Consider the following 20343-nt stretch of genomic DNA (forward strand, 5'->3'; position numbering starts at 1 on the left):
AAATCTTGCTCCCAGACAAATTAAACAACTTCTTTGCTTGCTTTGAGGACAATACAGTGCCACTGACACGGCCCGCTACCAAAGCCTGTCGGCTCTCCTTCTCCATGGCCAACATGAGTAAAACATTTAAACGCGTTAACCCTCGCAGGGCTACCGGCCCAGACCGCATTCCTAGCCGCGTCCTCAAAGCATGTGCAGACCAGCTGGCTGGTATGTTTACTCACCCCACATGGGTGCGTTCTCAGCCCTCTCCTGTACTCCGTTCACCCATGACTGCGTGCCCATGCACACTTCCAACTCAATCCTCAAGTTTGCAGACGACACTATAGTTGTAGGGCTGATTAGCAACAACGACGAGACAGCCAACAGGGAGGAGGTGAGGGCCCTCGAGGTGTGGTATCAGGAAAATAACCTCTCACTCAACATCAACAAAAGGAGATGATCGTGGACTTCAGGAAACAGCAGAGGGAGCACCCCCCCATCCACATCGACGAGACAGTAGTGGAGAAGGTAGAAAGTTAAGTTCCTCGGCGTACACATCACGGACAAAGTGAAATGGTCCACCAACACAGACAGCGTGGTGAAGAAGGCGCAACAGAACCACTTCAACCTCAGGAGGCTGAAGAAATTTGGCTTGTCATCTAAAACACAAACAAACTTTTACAGATGCACAATCGAGAGCATCATGTCAGGCTGTATCACGGCCTGGTACGGCAATTGCACTGCCCTCAACCACAAGGCTCTCGAGAGGGTAGTGTGGTCTGCACAACGCATCAACAGGGGCAAACTACCTGCCCTCCAGGACACCTACAGCACCCGATGTCACAGGAAGGCCAAAAAGATCATCAAGGACAACAACCACCCGAGCCACTGCCTGTTCACCCCACTATCATCAGAAGGCGAGGTCAGTACAGGTGCATCAAGGCTGGGACCGAGAAAGTGAAAAACATATTCTATCTCAAGGCCATCAGACTGTTGAACAGCCATCACTAACAGAGGCTGCTGCCAACATACAGACTCAAATCACTGGCTACTTAAATAAACAGACTTAATAAAGGTATCACTAGTCACTTTAATAATGTTTACATAGAGGTATCACTAGTCACTTTAAGGAAATGTTTACATATCCTACATTACTCATCTCATACAGTTGAAGTCGGAAGTTGACATACACCTTAGCCAAATACATTTAAACTCAGTTTTTCACATTCCTGACATTTAATCCTAGTAAAAATTCCCTGTCTGTCTAATAGTTGAGAGAATTATTTATTTCAGCTTTAATTTCTTTCATCACATTCCCAGTGGGTCAGAAGTTTACATACACTCAATTAGTATTTGGTAGCATTGCCTTTAAATTGTTTAACTTGGGTCAAATGTTTCGGGTAGCCTTCCACAAGTTCTTAAATGGAAGATGTTTGGAACCACCAAGACTCTTCCTAGAGCTGGCAGCCCGGCCAAACTGAGCAATCGGGCGAGGAGGGCCTAGGTCAGGGAGGTCACTGACAGAGCTCCAGTGTTCCTCTGTGGAGATGGGAGAACCTTCCAGAATGACAACCATTTCTGCAGCATTTCACCAATCAGGCCTTTATGGTAGTGGCCAGATGGAAGCCACTCCTCAGTAAAAGGCACATGACAGCCTGCTTGGACCTTACGGCACTCAGACCATGAGAAACAAGATACTCTGGTCTGGTGAAACCAAGATTGAACTCTTTGGCCTGAATGCCAAGCGTCACATCTGGAGGAAACCTGGCACTACCCCTACGGTGAAGCATGGTGGTGGCAGCATCGTGCTGTGGGGATGTTTTTCCGTTGCAGGGACTGGGAGACTAGTTAGGATCTAGGGAAAGATGAACAGAGAGATCCTGGAAGAAAACCTGCTCCAGAGGTCTCAGGACCTCAGACTGGGGCAAAGGTTTACCTTTGAACAGGACAATGACCTTAAGCACAGAGCAAAAACAACGCAGGAGGGGCTTTGGGACAAGTCTCGGAATGTCCTTGAGTGGTCCAGCCAGAGCCCGGACTTGAACCCGATTGAACATCTCTGAAGAGACCTGAAAATAGCTGTGCAGCAACGCTCCCCATTCAACCTGACAGAGCTTGAGAGGATCTGCAGAGAAGACTTGGAGAAACTCCCCAAATACAGGTGTGCCAAGCTTGTAGCATTATACCAAATTAGACTCGAGGCTGTAATCGCTGCCCAAGGTGCTTCAAGAAAGTACTCAGTATAGGGTCTGAATACTTATGTAAATGTGATCAGTTTTTTTATTTGTAATAAATTTGCAAAAATGTCTAAAAACATGTTGTTTTGTAATTAAGGGGTGTTGTGTGTAGATTGATGAGGGGAAAAAACTATTGAATCCATTTTAGAATAAGGACGCAATGTGGAAAAAGGGGTCTGCTTTCCGAATGCACTGTATTTCACTCACCTCAACATCATCGCTTTTCAAAGTGCAAGGATGTGTCCGAATCTGTATGACCAACCAGCCTCTTTCACAGGGAAGTTTCTGCTTTGGCGCCGTTATTCTGAATAATGAAGTGAAAAGTCCAATGACATCATACCCTGTTTCCGGTTTCTGGTTGATGACAATAGCCAGGTGAAAACGACAACAGTTTTTAGCAAGTAAATTTTGCGATATTGACACCGATATTATTGTTTGGGGAAAAAAGCAGTTAGGGCTGACCCCATTTAGTCGACTGGTCGATAGTTTGTTCAACAGGCTGTTGGTCGACAGAGGTTTTATTATATTTTTTTGTTATTTGTTGGCTTTATGTAGGCGATTTTTACATACTGGCAATGGCAATTGTCAGTCTGTGCTACTCTGCCACGTGTTGTGTGCCTGCCCAGTGGATTATTGAAAGCTGCCTGGATGCCCATCAGATCCATGGAGGAAACATAAATAACCATATGACCCAGTGCCAGGGTCTTCCAAAGGACTGTAATAACAGTGGGTCAGTTGCTGTGCTTATTGAACAAACAGTAAAACACATTTAAATCCTTCAATACAGTAGACAGTCTATCAGATCACTCATAGGCACATTGCAGTGTAAATGCCTAGCCATGTCAGTTTACACTTGTCCATTGTATACTCTTGGCCTCACCTGCAGGAATGGAGTGCGACTTCGTGCCTTCGATGTGAGCGTTTGTACGGTATGTAATGTATGTCTCCGATTCTAATCAAGAAAAGTGTCCAAATAACACATTTGTATTTCCTGAAGCTGCATTTCGAGGAAAACCCTGAAGCAAGGGCTTGCATCAACAGTAGGCCTTGCATCAACAGAGGCCTTGCATCAACAGCTTGAGAGTAATTCAATGGGACAAATAAGACCGACACACACACAGGGACACATGCGGGGCAAGCATGCAGGATATCCTTTTGGTTGTAACTACCAAAAAGGCATTCAAACAGCTACTTGTCCCGGATATTGCAGAGGTACCACCTTACTGAATATGATGGTCTGGTTAAACCTGAACTTCAAACTACCTTCCACAAAAGAACAATTTCAACAAAATAATTACTCAAAATGTGGTTTGCTGCAATGCAAGTTACTTTCCAACACTATCAAGACTAGTGAGACATTGGACTATTTTTCAACATAAAAACTATTTTTCATCCACTGTCTAAACTTGTAATTGTTTTAAAGAATGTTTAACAATGGGACAAAAATCACTTTGCGATGATGCAATTCAAATCGCTTGCATCATCTATTCCTTCCAACTTAAAAGTGTTCATAGCAGCCTGCCTGGGGTTTTAGGCTGGGTTTCTGTACAGGACTTTGAGATATCAGCTGATGTAAGAAGGGCTATATAAATACATTTGATTTGATAGTGAGAGTGATTGAGAGAGACTACAGTATGTGTGCTAAGCTGATTTATAAGCAAGTTAAAGAGCCATGTGAGCGGGGAGAGTAGTGCCAGGCAAACATAGCAAAGTCTAGCGAGGCTCATGACTGTGAGCTCTAGCAGTCACTGGTGCCGTTCTTGACCAGTAGCCCTGGGAGTACAGAGTCTGATACTGCTTTCCATGACGTCACTGACAAGCAGAGAACAGAGCAGGCATGAGCCTGCAGGCCCGTCTAGTTCACACAGCAGGGGCACACCTCTCTCTCTCTCTCTGTCTGTCTCTCACTCATTCTTCCTCTGTCTCACACAAGGCTCGCTCTCACACAGACAGACAAACACACACGCAAGACCACTCCCCCCCCCCCTCGACACACACACACACACACACACACACACACACACACACACACACACACACACACACACACACACACACACACACACACACACACACACACACACAGTGAATGTCCAATAACCTCATCGCATAAACAAAACAAAAACACACACAGCATCACACACTTAAATCATGAGGCAATCAACCTGTCCATGCATGCCTCAGGGTTCATTCACTGTTATACGCATAGACTGAGAGCACGGTGAACAATGGACAGACTAGTGTTCAAAAGCCAGCTGATCCCATGGACTTCTCTTGACTGTTGTATCGAATGTGTGAGGGTGAGAGACAAACAGGAAATTGGGCATTTGTGAGTTCATAGATATTTGTATCACTTGAAAACCAAAGCCAAAGAACCGGGAAAAATAGCACAGGAAAAAAAACTGCATATTTTAGAACCATGTGAATTTTTTTTCACTTTTGATTTTGGCCGGGTTTTTGTGTATCTTTGAGTCTAAACAGAAAATTTACTGACTGTCAAACTGTGTTAGTGTTGCTCTGTGTGTGTGACGTGTGAGAGCCAGGAGCAGGGTTGACCTTGGTACACATACACTGTACCAGAGTTTCCTTAGAAAACAGTTAGTGCACCTCGCTACCGTCACCACACATTGCATTGCAGTGTGTGCGTGTGCGTGTGCGTGTGTGTGTGTTGAACCAACAGTAAGGTGTATTTACCTGCATCCTTAATAAGCCAAACGGTAACCTCTTTTTCCAAACTACTCCCCAACCACCGACCTTATTTGTGCTCTGTTTAGCTTAAGCAAAGAACGAGTGGCTTGAATGAGGACTACAGAAAAAAAAACATTAGCTTTCCTGCATTATTTCCCGGGAGAAAATATTTCTGCAAGCACAAACACCTGTTTGAGTGCAGGCAATGGTGTTTTTGTGAAACGTGGTTGATCCGAAAGCAGACCTCCGTGTATGCTGCTCGTTCTAAAAGGACTTCAAAAAAATGGACCACAAGCCTATTCACACACGTCTCCTGTATAAGGCATGTATGAGGTATAGGACTTCCAAACTTCTCTGTCCACTTGTATCAGTGTCTTTCTCTGGTGGTCTCTCCATGTGTATCTACAGTATCGCCTTGTCTTTCTGGCTCTCTCTCTGTGTGTGTGTATCCTCATCTCTGGAGTTTTATATGACCGTGTGCCTATCCTTGCGTCTACGGTCTGTGTCTATATCCACGTCTCCACAGCTCTGTGTCAACGTGTGCATCTCCCTATCAATTGGTCTCTGTGGCGGTGTGTGACTGAGTGTAAGCAGCCTGCAGTCTAACACCTCCCTCACTTCCACCAGATAGGGGCGCTCACGAGAGAGAGACATGGGCCTACTGAATCACTCCCTCTCCACACACAATGCACTGCACACTACTGTACAAGCACATACCAACTCTACTCATTCAGCCACTGGCTTCCGCAGTGATTCAGATCAACAAGCTAGGAGAGACATGGGCCAACCCTCCCTTTATTGTCAGTCACCACTCACCGCACTGTGCACTACTTTACAATAACATTACATACCATCTCTACTCACTAATATCCACAATAACATGTACACGTTTCATAGTGCTGGTTTTGCTCAGCTGTGTCCTGTAAGCTCGAACACAGCAGCAGAAAGTGGGAGGAGGAAGCTTAGAGTGTTTTACGGGAGAACTCCAGAATGAACCTGCGTACTACTGTAGGTTATGAGGCAAGTACATGCAGTTAACCTGAATTAAGTCTAGGTCTAATCCTCTTAACAGGTGACATGTAGTTGCTCCCTTTGTTTCCAGGACCTTGGCTTGGCACATAACCAGTAGGCACAAGCATGCATAATTCTAATACACACCTGGCAACTCTCACATCATGCCACTCTCATTGGCATAGAAGGCGTTGGTCCATCTTCCGAATGGAAAACAGTACAGTACTACCCTCTTCAAACTACAGAGGCGAATTAAGCCGGACCAAGCTGAGCTGTACTGTGCTCGTTACACATCCACCATAGTTGCTGGAAGGGTGCCAGTGAGGACAAGGTGAAAAGGAAATATACGATACAGCTCAGTATGGTTCATTTCGGTGTAAGACGTTTTTTCATGTTGTACTCCTCATTGAGATCTCCCTCTGTGCTCTGGCCTCAGCGTGACTGTCTCAGTACGAGGCAACAGTAGAGTGACTGAGTGCAACAGCTATCTGCCCATCTATCTGAATTGACTTCCCCTGCCAGAGTGGAAAAAGTTGTGGATTCTCAGATGTTCCTATGTAGATCAAGGTTAAGATATGACACGGCCTGTGCTCTCTCCTCCTCAACGAGCCAAACACGGCGCCATGACTCGACTGGCGTAGCGTTGGAAATGCAAAGAACAGAAAGGCCTAGAGAAGAGTTGTTCATGTACTCAACACTGTCTCAATATGGAGAGGAGAGGGTCAACGTACCTGGTAGAATTCCCGCAGCCATGTCTTCTGTAGGTTATCAAGCTGAAAAGACAAGATAAACTCTGTCAGTCAGGTAAATTTGACAACAACATATATTTTAAGACTCTAAATTGACACAGTTGAGCAACTTCCTATTCTCCTCCCCTTATCTCATTGTTGCAAATACATTCTCATGCATGTCACACACACACCTACGGCTAACAAATTAGGGGATGTTAGCCTTCAGTCATATCATGGTAATAATACTGAGGAAAATGGTCTAGTGGCATACGGGCGATTCTGTGGAAAAGTCAACCTGAGCATGCCTAAATAAAGTTAGTAATTTACAAATAAACCCATGTTCAAAATTATCCTGAAAGGCCTAGGTGTTGGAGTTTACGCTTTATTTGAAAAGTTTAAGTAGGAAATTGCATGAATTTTGACCATTAAAGAGTAAGCTGCTATGTCTCAAAAAAGTTTTTTCTGTCAATCATACTTCATGGCTTTCAGAAAGGGCTCACAGAGCTTGTTTTTCCACTCACAGCTGTCCCACCATGTTAGTTATGAAGTTGAGATTTTAATGAAGCAATACCGACTACATTAAAGTGTCTTGAGTTTTGTTTGCAAGTTCTGCAGGCTTGTAATTCCTTTTCGACTGTAATACCAGTGGTACTAGTATATACAACCTTACGTCGTAGAGAAATTGTGTTTCCAAAGCTAGGGCTGACATTGAGGACTTGTGAAGAGCAGAATCAACAACCTCTGCAGAATCAAAACAGTTGGTTTTTTGATAAGGTGCTGAAGTTCACAGTTAGCCATCGTTATGTAAATGCAGGCTGAAAAGTACCAGAGGCCCGGCTTTGGCCCCAAGTGAGAGCAGGTCCGCCGGAGCCATGGCCAGTGAGACACAGATGCCGGCCCGCGTAGATGGAAACAGAAAAGTCTAAGCCTTCTGCGTAAAACACTGGGCTAAATCCTGTATGGACATGTGCCATACGTCCACAAAACGCCAGTGATGGGTTTGACGTTCAAAATAATACTGGAAAATATGGTGGTGGATCTTTGATGGCCCTTGTTAAGGTCAAGACAGAGCACCATGAACTTTACCACAGGACCAGGACATTTTAGCACAAAACCTGGTTACCTCACTGGGAGAAAAAGGTCAATATTAGGGGAAATTTGTATCTATATATTTCCGGATAAATGACATTTGATTAGATATTAAGTGTAGACATGCTCATATACGGAGGTAGGACATTCTCCGTAATGGGACAGTTTCTACATATATCCAACCCGGACCTGCGAAATATCCCTGCTGCCGTATGATTCCAGGGAGATATATGGGGTGAGATACGTTCAAGGTATGCACCTGATGTGCGTGCAGCCGCTTACATATCTACAGAATATTTTAACTCCGGAAAGGGTGTGTCAACATGCTGACATAAATAATCCTTTATACTCAGGCATGAACAAATCCACATATTTTCAGACGTGTATCATATCTGTAGTCATTACCTGATCATTTATGTATCCGTATTTTAAAACAATGAATCATTTGAATACATATCCTTACATGATATGTGAATCATAGATATAGTATTTTTATGTTTCATCCTTGTATGTCTGATCGAAAACGGGCTAAATCAGACTCATGAAATGTCCAGCACTTAAATGATTTGACCTGTTCAGGAGCAGAAAATCATTGTGCTTAATTCACATGAAGATGATACATCTGAGTATACATTTTACACGCTCATATTCCCTGATATGGACCCTTTTCACCCAGTCTCTGCCTGGAGGCTGAAAATTGGACGCAAGTGGATCTTCCAGCAAGACAATAACCCCAAGCACACATCAAAATCCACAGATAAATTGTTAATGGACCACAAAATCAACATTTTGTAATGGCCATCTCAGTCTCTGATTCTGTATGGAGGAATGTTCTAAGATGTTCTACAATCTCATAAAATATTTTTGAAAAATGCTCAGTGCCGTTATCCTCGCACGTTGAGGTATTGAAAGGGATCGAAAATAACTTTACCTCTGAGATTTTTTGAATTACTTGTTCAACAAAATCTCTTTCTCTGAGCAATTGTATTAGTATAAAATAATTTTATTTAAAAAAAAATCTTTATCAAGGGTGCCAATAATTCTGGACCTGACTGTATATTGTCTCAGTTACATATTTTGTTACAAAATATATACATTTATGTCTACATTTAACATGTAAATGTTCATTTTAATATAAAAAATTAATAAATACCCTATTAGGGTGTGATGCCTAACCTTGTATCCTATTCAGGCCACCTGTCATTATGAAATCCTAAGGTACTAAACAAGTCCTTTTTTCAGGACCCTGTCTTTCAAAGATAATTCGTAAAAATCCAATTAACTTCACAGATCTTCATTGTAAAGGGTTTAAACGCTGTTTACCATGCTTGTTCAATGAACCATAAACTATGACTGAACATGCACTTGTGGAACGGTCGTTAAGACACTAACAGCTTACAGACTGTAGGCAATTAAGGTCACAGTTATGAAAACTTAGCACACTAAAGAGGCCTTTCTACTGACTCTGAAAAACACCAAAATAAAGATGCCCAGGGTCCCCGCTCATCTGTGTGAACGTGCCTTAGGCATGCTGCAAGGAGGCATGAGGACTGCAGATGTGGCCAGGGCAACAAATTGCAATGTCTATACTGTGAGACGCCTAAGACAGGGAGACAGGACGGACAGCTGATCATTCTCGCAGTGGCAGACCACGTGTAACACCTGCACAAGATCGGTACATCCGAACATCACACCTGCGGGACATGTACAGGATGGCAACAGCAACTGCCCGAGTTACACCAGGAACGCACAATCCCTCCATCAGTGCTCAGACTGTCCGCAATAGGCTGACAGAGGCTGGACTGAGGGCTTGTAGGCCTGTTGTAAGTCAGGTTCTTAACAGACATCACTGGCAACAACGTTGCCTATGGGCACAAACCCACCGTCGCTGGACCAGACAGGATTGGCAAAAAGCGCTCTTCACTGACGAGTCGCGGTTTTGTCTCACCAGGGGTGATGGTCGGATTCGCGTTTATCGTCGAAGGAATGAGCATTACACTGAGGCCTGTACTCTGGAGTGGGATCGATTTGGAGGTGGAGGGTCCGTCATGGTCTGGGTCGTTGTATCACAGCATCATCGGACTGAGCTTATTGTCAATGCAGGCAATCTCAACGCTGTGCGTTACATCCTCCTCCCTCATGTGATACCTTCCTGCAGGCACATCTTGACATGACCCTCGAGCATGACAATGCCACCAGCCATACTGCTCGTTCTGTGAGTGATTTCCTGCAAGACAGGAATGTCAGTGTTCTGCCATGGCCAGCGAAGAGCCTGGATCTCAATCCCATTCAGCACGTATGGGACCTGTTGGATCGGAGGGTGAGGGCTAGGGCCATTCACCCCAGAAATGTCCGGGAACTTGCAGATGCCTTGGTGGAAGAGTGGGGTAACATCTCACAGCAAGAACTGGAACATCTGGTACAGTCCATGAGAAGGAGACGCACTGCAGTACTTAATGCAGCTGGTGGCCACACCAGATACTGACTGTTACTTTTGATTTTGACCCCCCCCTTTGTTCAGGGACACATTATTCCATTTATGTTAGTCACATGTCTGTGGAACTTATTCCGTTTATGTCTCAGTTGTTGAATCTCGTTATGTTCATACAAATATTTACACGTTAAGTTTGCTGAAAATAAATGCAGTTGACAGTGAGCGGACGTTTCTTTTTTTGCTGAGTTTATATGCATTCTGTTGACATAAAAAAAAAAACATTAAAATTACAACAAATGTGTTATGATAGATTTTGATCAATAAATCTTTAAGATTTGAATGTCTATTTCAGAGGGTGTAACATCCAAAACAGCCTTTTTTTTCCTATCTAAACTAATCACGGAAATTACCATCTTTTCTAAATGATTGTTTTTGTGGTAGGGTCAATCGAGAAGTCCGCTCTTTTGTACTCCCACCAAAAAGGCACTATAGAAACATCAAAAGTTTCATTCATATTTTGTTCATCCATTCTGTGAGACACTAAAGTTATGATTTTGCATGCTTATGTAATGTCCATAACGCTGAAATCGCCCATATACAGTATACATATATTAGGCCTATTATGTGTTTTAACAGAGCCGCCCCCATCCAGCCCATAGGAAGGTCATATTCATGCAGTCTGCTGCTCTGGCTCTACTGTCACTCTTTCAAAAGAAATCCCCTTCTCTCTGCCTCTCCACTCTAAAATGCCATTCCCAGGAACCTGGACATTTCATTTTCGCTGGGGTGGAAATAGAGACAGACACCGGGGCAGTCTACCATTTAAGGAAAGATCTCCCCATGTCGATAACTGGGCTCTGATGAACTGGTGTGTTGTGAGTTCATTCTGCAGCAGAGAGACTATATTAAGAATGCTGGAGAGAAGTCAAGGCCTGTAACTGGTGACTTCAGAGTACTGTACAGTAGTAGGCTGAGGTGCAGTATCCCTGGATAGCATCAACAGGGGAGAAAGTGCACCTTTACACTCAATCTTAAACACTCTAAAAAAGAAAATACGTTGTCACCATGGCAACCTTATTTAAAAAATAAATAAAAAATCTACTTTCACTTATGCAACATCCGCACTCACTGTAACAGTCCGTAAGGCCTTTGTTGTGCCATTAAAAACATACTGTTGAACCTTGAACCGGCTGTCATATCTGATCTGAGGCCAGCGTTTCCCCACACGTGCTCTAGTGAACCGTCATTAGGAGCTCCGTCAGTCTCTGTTGATATTTCAGGGAGGACCCGAGTCTCTCCAGAGCCAGACAGAGTAAACTGGCCACTGAGGGAGTGCCAGGGGCCTGGCAGGCTAGTGTCAGCATCAGGTTCACTATAGGTGAGGGTGTGTGTGTCACGTGTGCGTGCGTGTGCGCGTGTGTGTGTGCATGTGAAGAGAGCCGGAGCTCCATCTGTGTCCCACGGGTGCCAGTGTTAGAGCCGTGGACCCGGAGAAAGCCAGACCACAGCATAGGGCTATATAAGGACATGAGCACTGGACCCTGTCATTAGTCACACAGGGAGAGAATGAGAGAAAGAAGGAGAGAGAAAGAGAGACAGAAATAGAGAGGGAGAGAGAGAGAGAAACAGAAAAACTGAGTGTAGGTCTCACAGTGAACACGGTGTCTAAAGCCACCTGACAGTCTGTTTATGGGATTATACACAGTGACACATGTGTGTGGTAGGGCTGACCCCATTTAGTCAACTGGTTGATTTTTTGGTCGATAGGCTGTTGGTCGACCAAGATTTATTTAGTCGAGCAGTAGCAAAAATTTAAAAAAAATATATATATATATCTATCATGTGTACAAGACACCTGTCTGATTCTCGACCGAGTGGACTGATCCATTGCGGAGGCCGTGGGGATGGCACAGTCCATCAGTCTAAGACATGTGCTACTGATTGTATATGGTTATAGTACATAAGAACAACGGTGCAAAAGCAATAAAAATATGATTTTATAACAAATGCACTTTCTCCGGCGCTAGTGGTCGCTCTCCGTGGTTCAGCAACACATCAGTGCGCCTTTTCCTAGACCATGTTGCTATGTGCATAATAGCAAAGTTAACCAGCACATTGGTATTGAGAACAATGCGACGGAGGCAGCAGCAGCCGAATGAGAAAACTTGCCCTTGCCTTATTGTCTAACAAAAGTGAGGAGAGGAAACCAACTTAATTAGGTCTATAATCAATAGCCTAACTGTTAAAGGTGCCTGGCTTTATGAATCATCAATATATCTACAGAAATCAGACAGATCCTGCTTCCGTTGCCTGTTTGTTTAATAGCCTACTGATTCCGTGAGCACCAAGGCTCACGCAACGGCATCACAAATTCAGCTGTTTTTAATGTTTGCTTTGCTGAAATAAAGCCTTTACAATTTGTTTCATTAGAACAGCCTCTCGGGTATTACTTTCTATTGATTTAGTGTTGTTTACATTGTTCCAAACGATCAGAATGTTTTTATTATCATCTATACAGCACATGTTTGGTACACATAATATGCACGGCAGTGCTTGCTCCTTACCTTATTTTCCTTAAAATCGCCAATATTTTCCACAACTAGTCAAATTTATTCCACACGTCTGACTTCCCCTTTACCTCCTGAGCAACCAGTAAACATTCCCCCGTTTCAAGTTTATTTGTCAGGTCCTCTGGATTCATTTTGCTGTTACATGTGTTACGGTGTTCAGAGTTTGTTATAACTCATTTATTGATGTGATTATGATATGCTATAGGTCAGGGCCTATTGCGACCTATTAGGACGGGATTAGTTTTACTGGGGAGGTCGGGGAATGTACCACAGCTGTCATTTTTGTCCTGTCCGAATAAGCCATGTCAGTCATTTTTACATGGCAGCAGAGTAACAATTCCAGCCAGAATAACCTACTGTTTTTTGGCGAAGTACAACTCCTCTGATAATACTAGTCCCGTAGGAGTCGACATCCCTGTGATTTGAGAGGAAGTACTGAGTTTGACAGCTGTTGCTCACAGTTTACGCCAGAAAACAATAACTGATTTGATGAATTGAACTAAGTGCTGCATTTAAGCTATGTATTAACAGCCTACATGTAGCTGATCAACTTCAACAGTGAATTATTTTGTTTATATGTTTTGTGCGTATGAATTGAATATTGCCAAATGCATCAGTAAAACATTTCGAGGCTATTTAATGCAACCCTTGCTGTTAGTAGATTGCAAAGCAGCATACAACTAACCTAAATGCTTGGAAATGATAACTTTCTCATCCGTAGCATTAAAAGGCATCTCAAGTGTAATTGCACTGTTTAGCTCACACCTGAAGGCTGGGGGGCATTTAGGACGTACTGTAGATCGCTAAAATATCCTAATGATTATGATCACACTTCCTCAATTCAAATGATATGGCGACACTAGACCAAAAGATGGTTTGGTATGGTTTAGAAACCAAGCTGGAGTTATCAGCGTGGCCCTATCACCTGGACATGTTGAAATACTGTATCTTCACGCATAGAGTAACAACCTCCAGGCTTCCATCTTAACTGTCAATTTATTGAACAAAAATAAGATTTACAGGGGGCAGTTTGGGAAAAACGAACCCCTTCCGAATCGCCCTCTGGAATGACGGACATTTTGAAGTAATAATTACATAACCAACGTTCTCTAGTAATACTAGTCCCGTGCTAATAGGTCTTTGGTCACGAGCATGCAATGTATACGTGTGTCACGTAACGAGAGCAAGGGTTGAGGGAATAGGGAATGTTTTTCCTAAACAAATTAGGGATTTCGGTAACAGAACTTTTCAGTCAGAAATGGCTGATTTACGTTGCAGCTTCAGCAACACGGACAGCGCAGTAAACACTTTGATGTTCTGTGGTGGTCGCTGCAGAAGGGAGGAGAGGGAGACAACACAGGTTAACAAGGTCACCCCTCTCTTCACTACATCTCCCCTAATCCCATAACGAAGGGACCCCACCATCCATTGTGTACACCATGGCCATCCAGCCTATAACTAACCAGGGGTCTCTCTATTTAAAGGTCTTCTCATTGTTTAGTTCCCGCTAGGATCTGTGATTGTGTGACTGCCATTTCAAAGGGTTCTGTCTGTGTATAACAACCATGTGCACACATATAGTCAACTGCATGCAGTTACACTGGGCTAATGAATGGGAGTCTGTCTATTAAAACTCAACAGGCCATAAACTTCGAGCCGTCCCGGTACATCTGCAGTGTGTTCACAATGAGCCAGCTGTGGCTTAATGCACTAATGAGACAATAAAACCTCAACTGTTAACAGTTCTCCAAACAAATCCTAGAGTAATCATGTAGAGTAGCCGTCCTAAAGATTTGGAAAGGTGGGATAAAACAAAGCCAAACTTGTCACTTTGTATTCCAACTAATTTTTGAGGCCAACAGAGATTGTTATCCAACTTGAGCTAATTAGAATGATGACCCATATCTGAAGGCTGCGATGGTCGTGAGGAAAAGACAATGACCTTGGCTTGTTTGCCCTAAGGAGAACCAGGGCCCCCGCAAGGCCCCCTGCCGTGTGGGGCTCCAGAGACCCCCAGAGAGAGAGAGAACAGGGCTAAAGTAGGAAAGTTTTGTACTTCTCCTCAATGAGATAAATGTGAGCCCTGAACCTCAGTTCCATCCTACAGCTTATAAAAAGTTATTTGGCAGTTAATTAGAGACGGGGCTACACTGGCAGCCGGATAAAAATAGATCTTCCATTCCCTCCATCTTTTTTACACCCTCTCTCTTTCTATCTACCTCCTCTCCCTCTTTCTTTCTTTGCACATCCCTTACGTTCTCGGTCGATGGCCTACTTTCCAGACAGCACGGGGAATTAAAGACTCTACTTTTGCTGTCGTCAGAGTGGTAAATTCTTAAAGCAACCATGAACGTTCTGGATTCTCACAGTGTTGTCAAGCATGAAAGTATCCTCAGAGAGAGAGAGAGAGAGAGAGAGCAAGCGAGAGAGAGAGGGAGAAAGGCAGTGGTTCAAGAGCACTCGACAGGCCACCTTGAACTGAGCACACTGATGATGCAAAAGACGATTACATAATTCAGCAGAATATAAGTAAACACAAATGCACTAAAGTAAGTCACTCTGGATAAGAGCGTCTGCTAAATGACTAAAATGTAAAATCACAGAGGATACATTAAGTTAAAATTTAACTTTTCTCTTTGATCTTTTCCAAAGAACAGCTATCTAAAGCTTCATGAAACAACCCGTCACAGAGGTCGTCTATAAAAGTCTACTGTACCATGACCTCCCAGTGTCACCCCTTGTAACTTGACCAAGACATTTTGAGTGCCAAAGGGTAAGCCAGAGGTCATCATGACCCCCAGTCCAGGTGTAACAGAGCTCCCAATGCTGCTTCCCGCTGAGGCCCTTTGCTCTGTTTCCATGGCGTGGCGTGCCCTGGCTCGGACGTAGAGCGTGTAAACTGAGATTTGTGTGGATGGGAATTGACGGCATGGTTCTGCTCGTCAAAGACCGACCCACTGATCAGCTGGGAACACACATAAGCCTCCCTCCTCCTGCCTCATAAGTCACTCAGACTGTTCTTCCTGCTTTATTTTCCTCTCCTCATTGCATTTTTCTTCTCTGTATTTGTTTCTGTCAAATCTGTTGCCGATCCCTCAAAAAGTTGCCAATCCCCCATTTCTGCCCCCTTGTTTTGCTCCATCTTTCTTGAAAATTGTCTTTTCCCAATCACTCTGAGTTCTTTCCTCTCTTCTTCTCGAAGGCTCTTTTGAAATTGACGAGAGTTAAGGAGATTCTCGTTCGATTCTTGAGAGACATTACTGTAAGGTCAAGTTGCGAATTTCTCACGTCTCTAATGCTACCTCCGGAGGTCGCAAATGACACTCGCCCGACAGTTTCCCCCCTCCAAGTAAGGCAGTGTTAACAGAATTGTCACTTTCAGCTTAACAGTCCTAGAGTATGAATTGTAATGTCAGAGCAATGTTTTTCAAATAGCTGAAATGTATAGGGATTTTCCTTATATTGGAGACTTGTTTAATTTAGTTTTTAAATCAGAAATTGCAGTAAAAGCCTCTCCTGAAATTGACGCTGAAGCTTTAAGGGAATGTCAGAGAACCGTCATTTACTTCAATGCAATAGCTAACTTAGCTAGTAAATTAGAATGTGAGGAGGATGCAGACATTTTGTTTAGCTTGCTACCTAGCTCTGTAAATGTAATATGAATGATACTGTATGATACAGTTACTGGACTTTGATATTTTTATGAGAGGGGTAAGCGTTCATTTTTGATATGCTGAAGTTACTTGATGCAGCACATTTTGTTAGTGAACGTTAGCGATTCAAAAGCATAATATGGTTTTGTTGCATTAATCAAGATGCATGAAAAGTTGCATGCATAAACTAGTTGAATAGCTGGCATGCTTAGCCTACTGGCTAGTGGCTACTGTGACATTTGCAAAGCAAAAGCATCACACGAACCCTCTCGTCTCGTGACATTTCTGTTGCTCATGAAAAATTTTAAGTTTATGCACATCTACATTTCGTCGCGATAAAACTCTTCAAATGGGAATAAGCTCTTAAAGTCACCGGGTGAGAACGTGAAGATCGGAGGAGTTATTTATGTCCATGTGTCAGGGAGAGGTGAGATAAACTCAATAAAACCATGAGAAGTTATTTTTGCACTTTCCGCTATAAAAGAGCACAGGCTTGACGAGGCCATAATCTTTGAGTCTCAAATCCCAGCACGACTCCCCCCCCACTCCTCGCCCCCATACCTCTAGCCCTCCATAATTGTTTCCCCCCATTTATATTTTTCAATAAATGATCAAGAAAACACTGTACAGTTCAGACAAGATCACCTGATCCCAATAGAAAATGGAGAGAGTGACCTTCAGCACACAATGTAATATCCATTTCCTCTCTTCAGTGGCTGTCTGTCACCTCCCCTCCTTTCACTTCACACTGTCTCGATAATCTAACACGTCTGAAGAGCGACTCAAAATGAGCTCTACTGGGGGAGGTTTGAGATGCAAACAATCGGGTCAAGTTTATTCTCTCCACAAGAAAATACTGCCTCAGATACTAGTCAGACTCCATTTAAACCAGTCGTGTTGTAAAATCAATGGATCCTCTTTTCAAATCAACGCACTTCATTTTCCATTCCTGATGGCGAGCAGATGAGCAATAGATTCCACTTCCAACTACAAAGGATTGGAATGCTTCTCCAAACAACCATGGCCTCCAAAAATGACAGTTCTTCACAGGGATTCTTTGAACCACTGTGATATTGCTCCAACACTCAGATCCAATATGGCTGAATTTACAGAAAGAACACAAAGGCTGTGTTTACACAGACAGACCAATTCTGATCTTTTTTTTCACTAATTCTTATTTTGACCAATCAGATCATCTCTGAAGATCTGATGTGATTGGTCAAAAGACCAATTAGTGGAAAAAGATCATAATTGGGTTGCATGTGTATGCGCAGCCAAAGAGCTTCACATCATGATAATCCTAGGTGCCTCATACTTTATTTAACTAGGCAAGTCAGTTAAGAACAAATTCTTATTTACAATCCCAGCCTACTGCTTTCATAGGATTATATGCTTAGAAAATGTCCTTAAAGTGTCTGTTTACTCCAACAACCTTTTTAATATGAATTCATACTTCCCAAAATGCATCTCCACCAAATGTTGTGATTTTATCGGCTGAAAGCAATTAAATAAATATTTTACGCTATAAAGCAACGGATTATCATCTAATATTTTGTTGATAATAGGCTCCCGAGTGGTGCAGCCGTCTAATGCACTGCATCTCAGTGCTAGAGTCATCACTACAGACATCCTGGTTCCATTTCAGGCTGTATCACAACCAGCCGTGATTGGGAGTCCCATAGGGCGGCGCACAATTGGCCCAGCATCGGCCGTCATTGTAAATAAGAATTTGTTCAAAACTGACTTGCCAAGTTAAATAAATATTACATTTAAAAATTAAAAAACAATAATAATTGCAATTCTAAAAAGGCTAAACGCTTTCATAAACAATGGTATTGTACTACTATAGCTTATAGGGAAATTCCATGCCAGCGGGAGCAGAAAATTATTTGGGCATCTCAGATTGTTTTGACAGATTGTTTGTTTGACATGCTTTTTACATTTGTACCACAAACCATTTTTGAGAAATCATTGGCCATTTAGGCCTTTTTCAGACCTATACATGCCTCCTCTAAGACTTTATGATCAGTGAACTGTGTGCTCTAACACAGGGTTTCCCAACCCTCTCCTACGGCCCCATCAAACGTTTCACATTTTTGTTTTAACCATAAACTGGCACACCTGATTAAATTAGTCAATGACTATGTTTACATACACACTAATAATTCGATATCAAACGTTTAAGTTCCTTGCTCAGAACATATGAAAGCTGGTGGTTCAATATTCCCAGATCTTTAATATTCCCAGTTAAGAAATTTTAGGTTGTAGTTATTATAGGAATTATGACGTGTCAACTATTTCTCTCTATACCATTTGTATTTCATATACCTTTGACTATTGGATGTTCTAATAGGCACTTTAGTATTGCCAGCCTAATCTCGGGAGTTGATAGGCTTGAAGTCATAAACAGCGCATTTCTAAGAGCTGCGGGAAAACGCAGTAAAGTTTAAATGAATGCTTACGAGCCTGCTGCTGCCTACCACCACTCAGTCAGACTGCTCTGTCAAATATCAAATCATAGACTTCATTATAATATAATAAATACAGAAATATGAGCCTTTGGTCATTAATATGGTCAAATCCGCAGACTATCATTTCGAAAACAAAACTTTATTCTTTCAGTGAAATATGGTTCTGTATTTTATCGAATGGGTGGCAACCCTAAATATTGCTGTTACATTGCACAACCGTCAATGTTATGTTATAATTATGTAAAATTTTGGTTAATTAGTTGGCAACGAGCCAGGCAGCCCAAATTGTTGCATATACCCTGACTCCGCGTGCAATGAACGCAAGAGAAGTGACACAATTTCCCTAGTTAATATTGCCTGCTAACATGAATTTCTTTTAACTAAATATGCAGGTTAAAAAATATATACTTATGTGTATTGATTTTAAGAAAGCCATTGATGTTTATGGTGAGGTACATTCGTGCAACGATTGTGCTTTTTTCCCGATTGCGCTTGTTAAATAAATCATCACCTGTTTGGCGAAGTAGGATGTGATTCGGTGATAAATTAACAGGCACCGCATTGATTATATGCAACGCAGGACAAGCTAGTTAACCTAGTAATATCATCAACCATGTGTAGTTAACTAGTGATTATGTGAAGATTGATTGTTTTTCATAAGATAAGTTTAATGCTAGCTAGCAACTTATCTTGGCTCCTTGCTGCACTCGCATAACAGGTGGTCAGCCTGCCACGCAGTTTCCTCGTGGAATGCAATGTAATCGGCCAAAATCGTCATCCAGAAATGCTGATTACTGATTGTTATGAAAACTTGAAATCGGCCCTAATTAATCGGCCTCCTCTAGAATATACTGTAGGCAGATTATGCAAGTGTCATGTAAACATCTTACTCTGCTTATCTTAAATCGGTGTAAGATCAAAATTGAAGTCAGCATACGCCGATTAAAACACCTGGTTTTCTGATCAATGTTTTGAATTATTAGGACATGTAAACACCTTAAAATCGGCATACCAACAGTGCATTGGATCTGCGCATGTGCTCGCACCAGCTGAGCAAGCTTCCTTCTTTAACACGAGTTAAGTGCAACTGAATGTATGCGTCCATATACAGTGGGGAGAACAAGTATTTGATACACTGCCGATTTTGCAGGTTTTCCTACTTACAAAGCATGTAGAGGTCTGTCATTTTTTATCATAGGTACACTTCAACTGTGAGAGACGGAATCTAAAACAAAAATCCAGAAAATCACATTGTATGATTTTTAAGTAATTAATTTGCATTTTATTAAAACTTCTAACAGCTGTTGTGATAATTGTTTTGATACGGGATGACTTTACTCACAAAAACTGTGGATGGAAACGTGGTTATAGACAGCATTGAATTGTGAACATTGACACCATTAAAAATGTGGTTATTTTCTTTCAGGGGAACACACCAATGCCTAAAAATAGCACAGTGATAGAGGACTTTGAAAAA

At 42.5% G+C, this 20343-nt stretch overlaps 1 protein-coding gene across 4 annotated transcripts in view; it reads right to left on the minus strand.

The window, feature by feature from the left end:
* Window positions 1–20343, minus strand: part of LOC139562071 (inositol polyphosphate-5-phosphatase A-like) — a 268112-nt gene that overhangs the window by 175131 nt on the left and 72638 nt on the right. For all 4 annotated transcript variants that reach the window (XM_071379382.1, XM_071379386.1, XM_071379384.1 and 1 more), the window contains exon 2: window positions 6650–6691. In XM_071379382.1, the coding sequence (XP_071235483.1) occupies window positions 6650–6691 (42 nt within the window). The remainder of the gene's footprint in view (window positions 1–6649; window positions 6692–20343) is intronic.

This window comes from Salvelinus alpinus, chromosome 32 (genome assembly GCF_045679555.1).
Source record: "Salvelinus alpinus chromosome 32, SLU_Salpinus.1, whole genome shotgun sequence".
In the NCBI taxonomy this organism is placed as follows: Eukaryota; Metazoa; Chordata; class Actinopteri; order Salmoniformes; family Salmonidae; genus Salvelinus; species Salvelinus alpinus.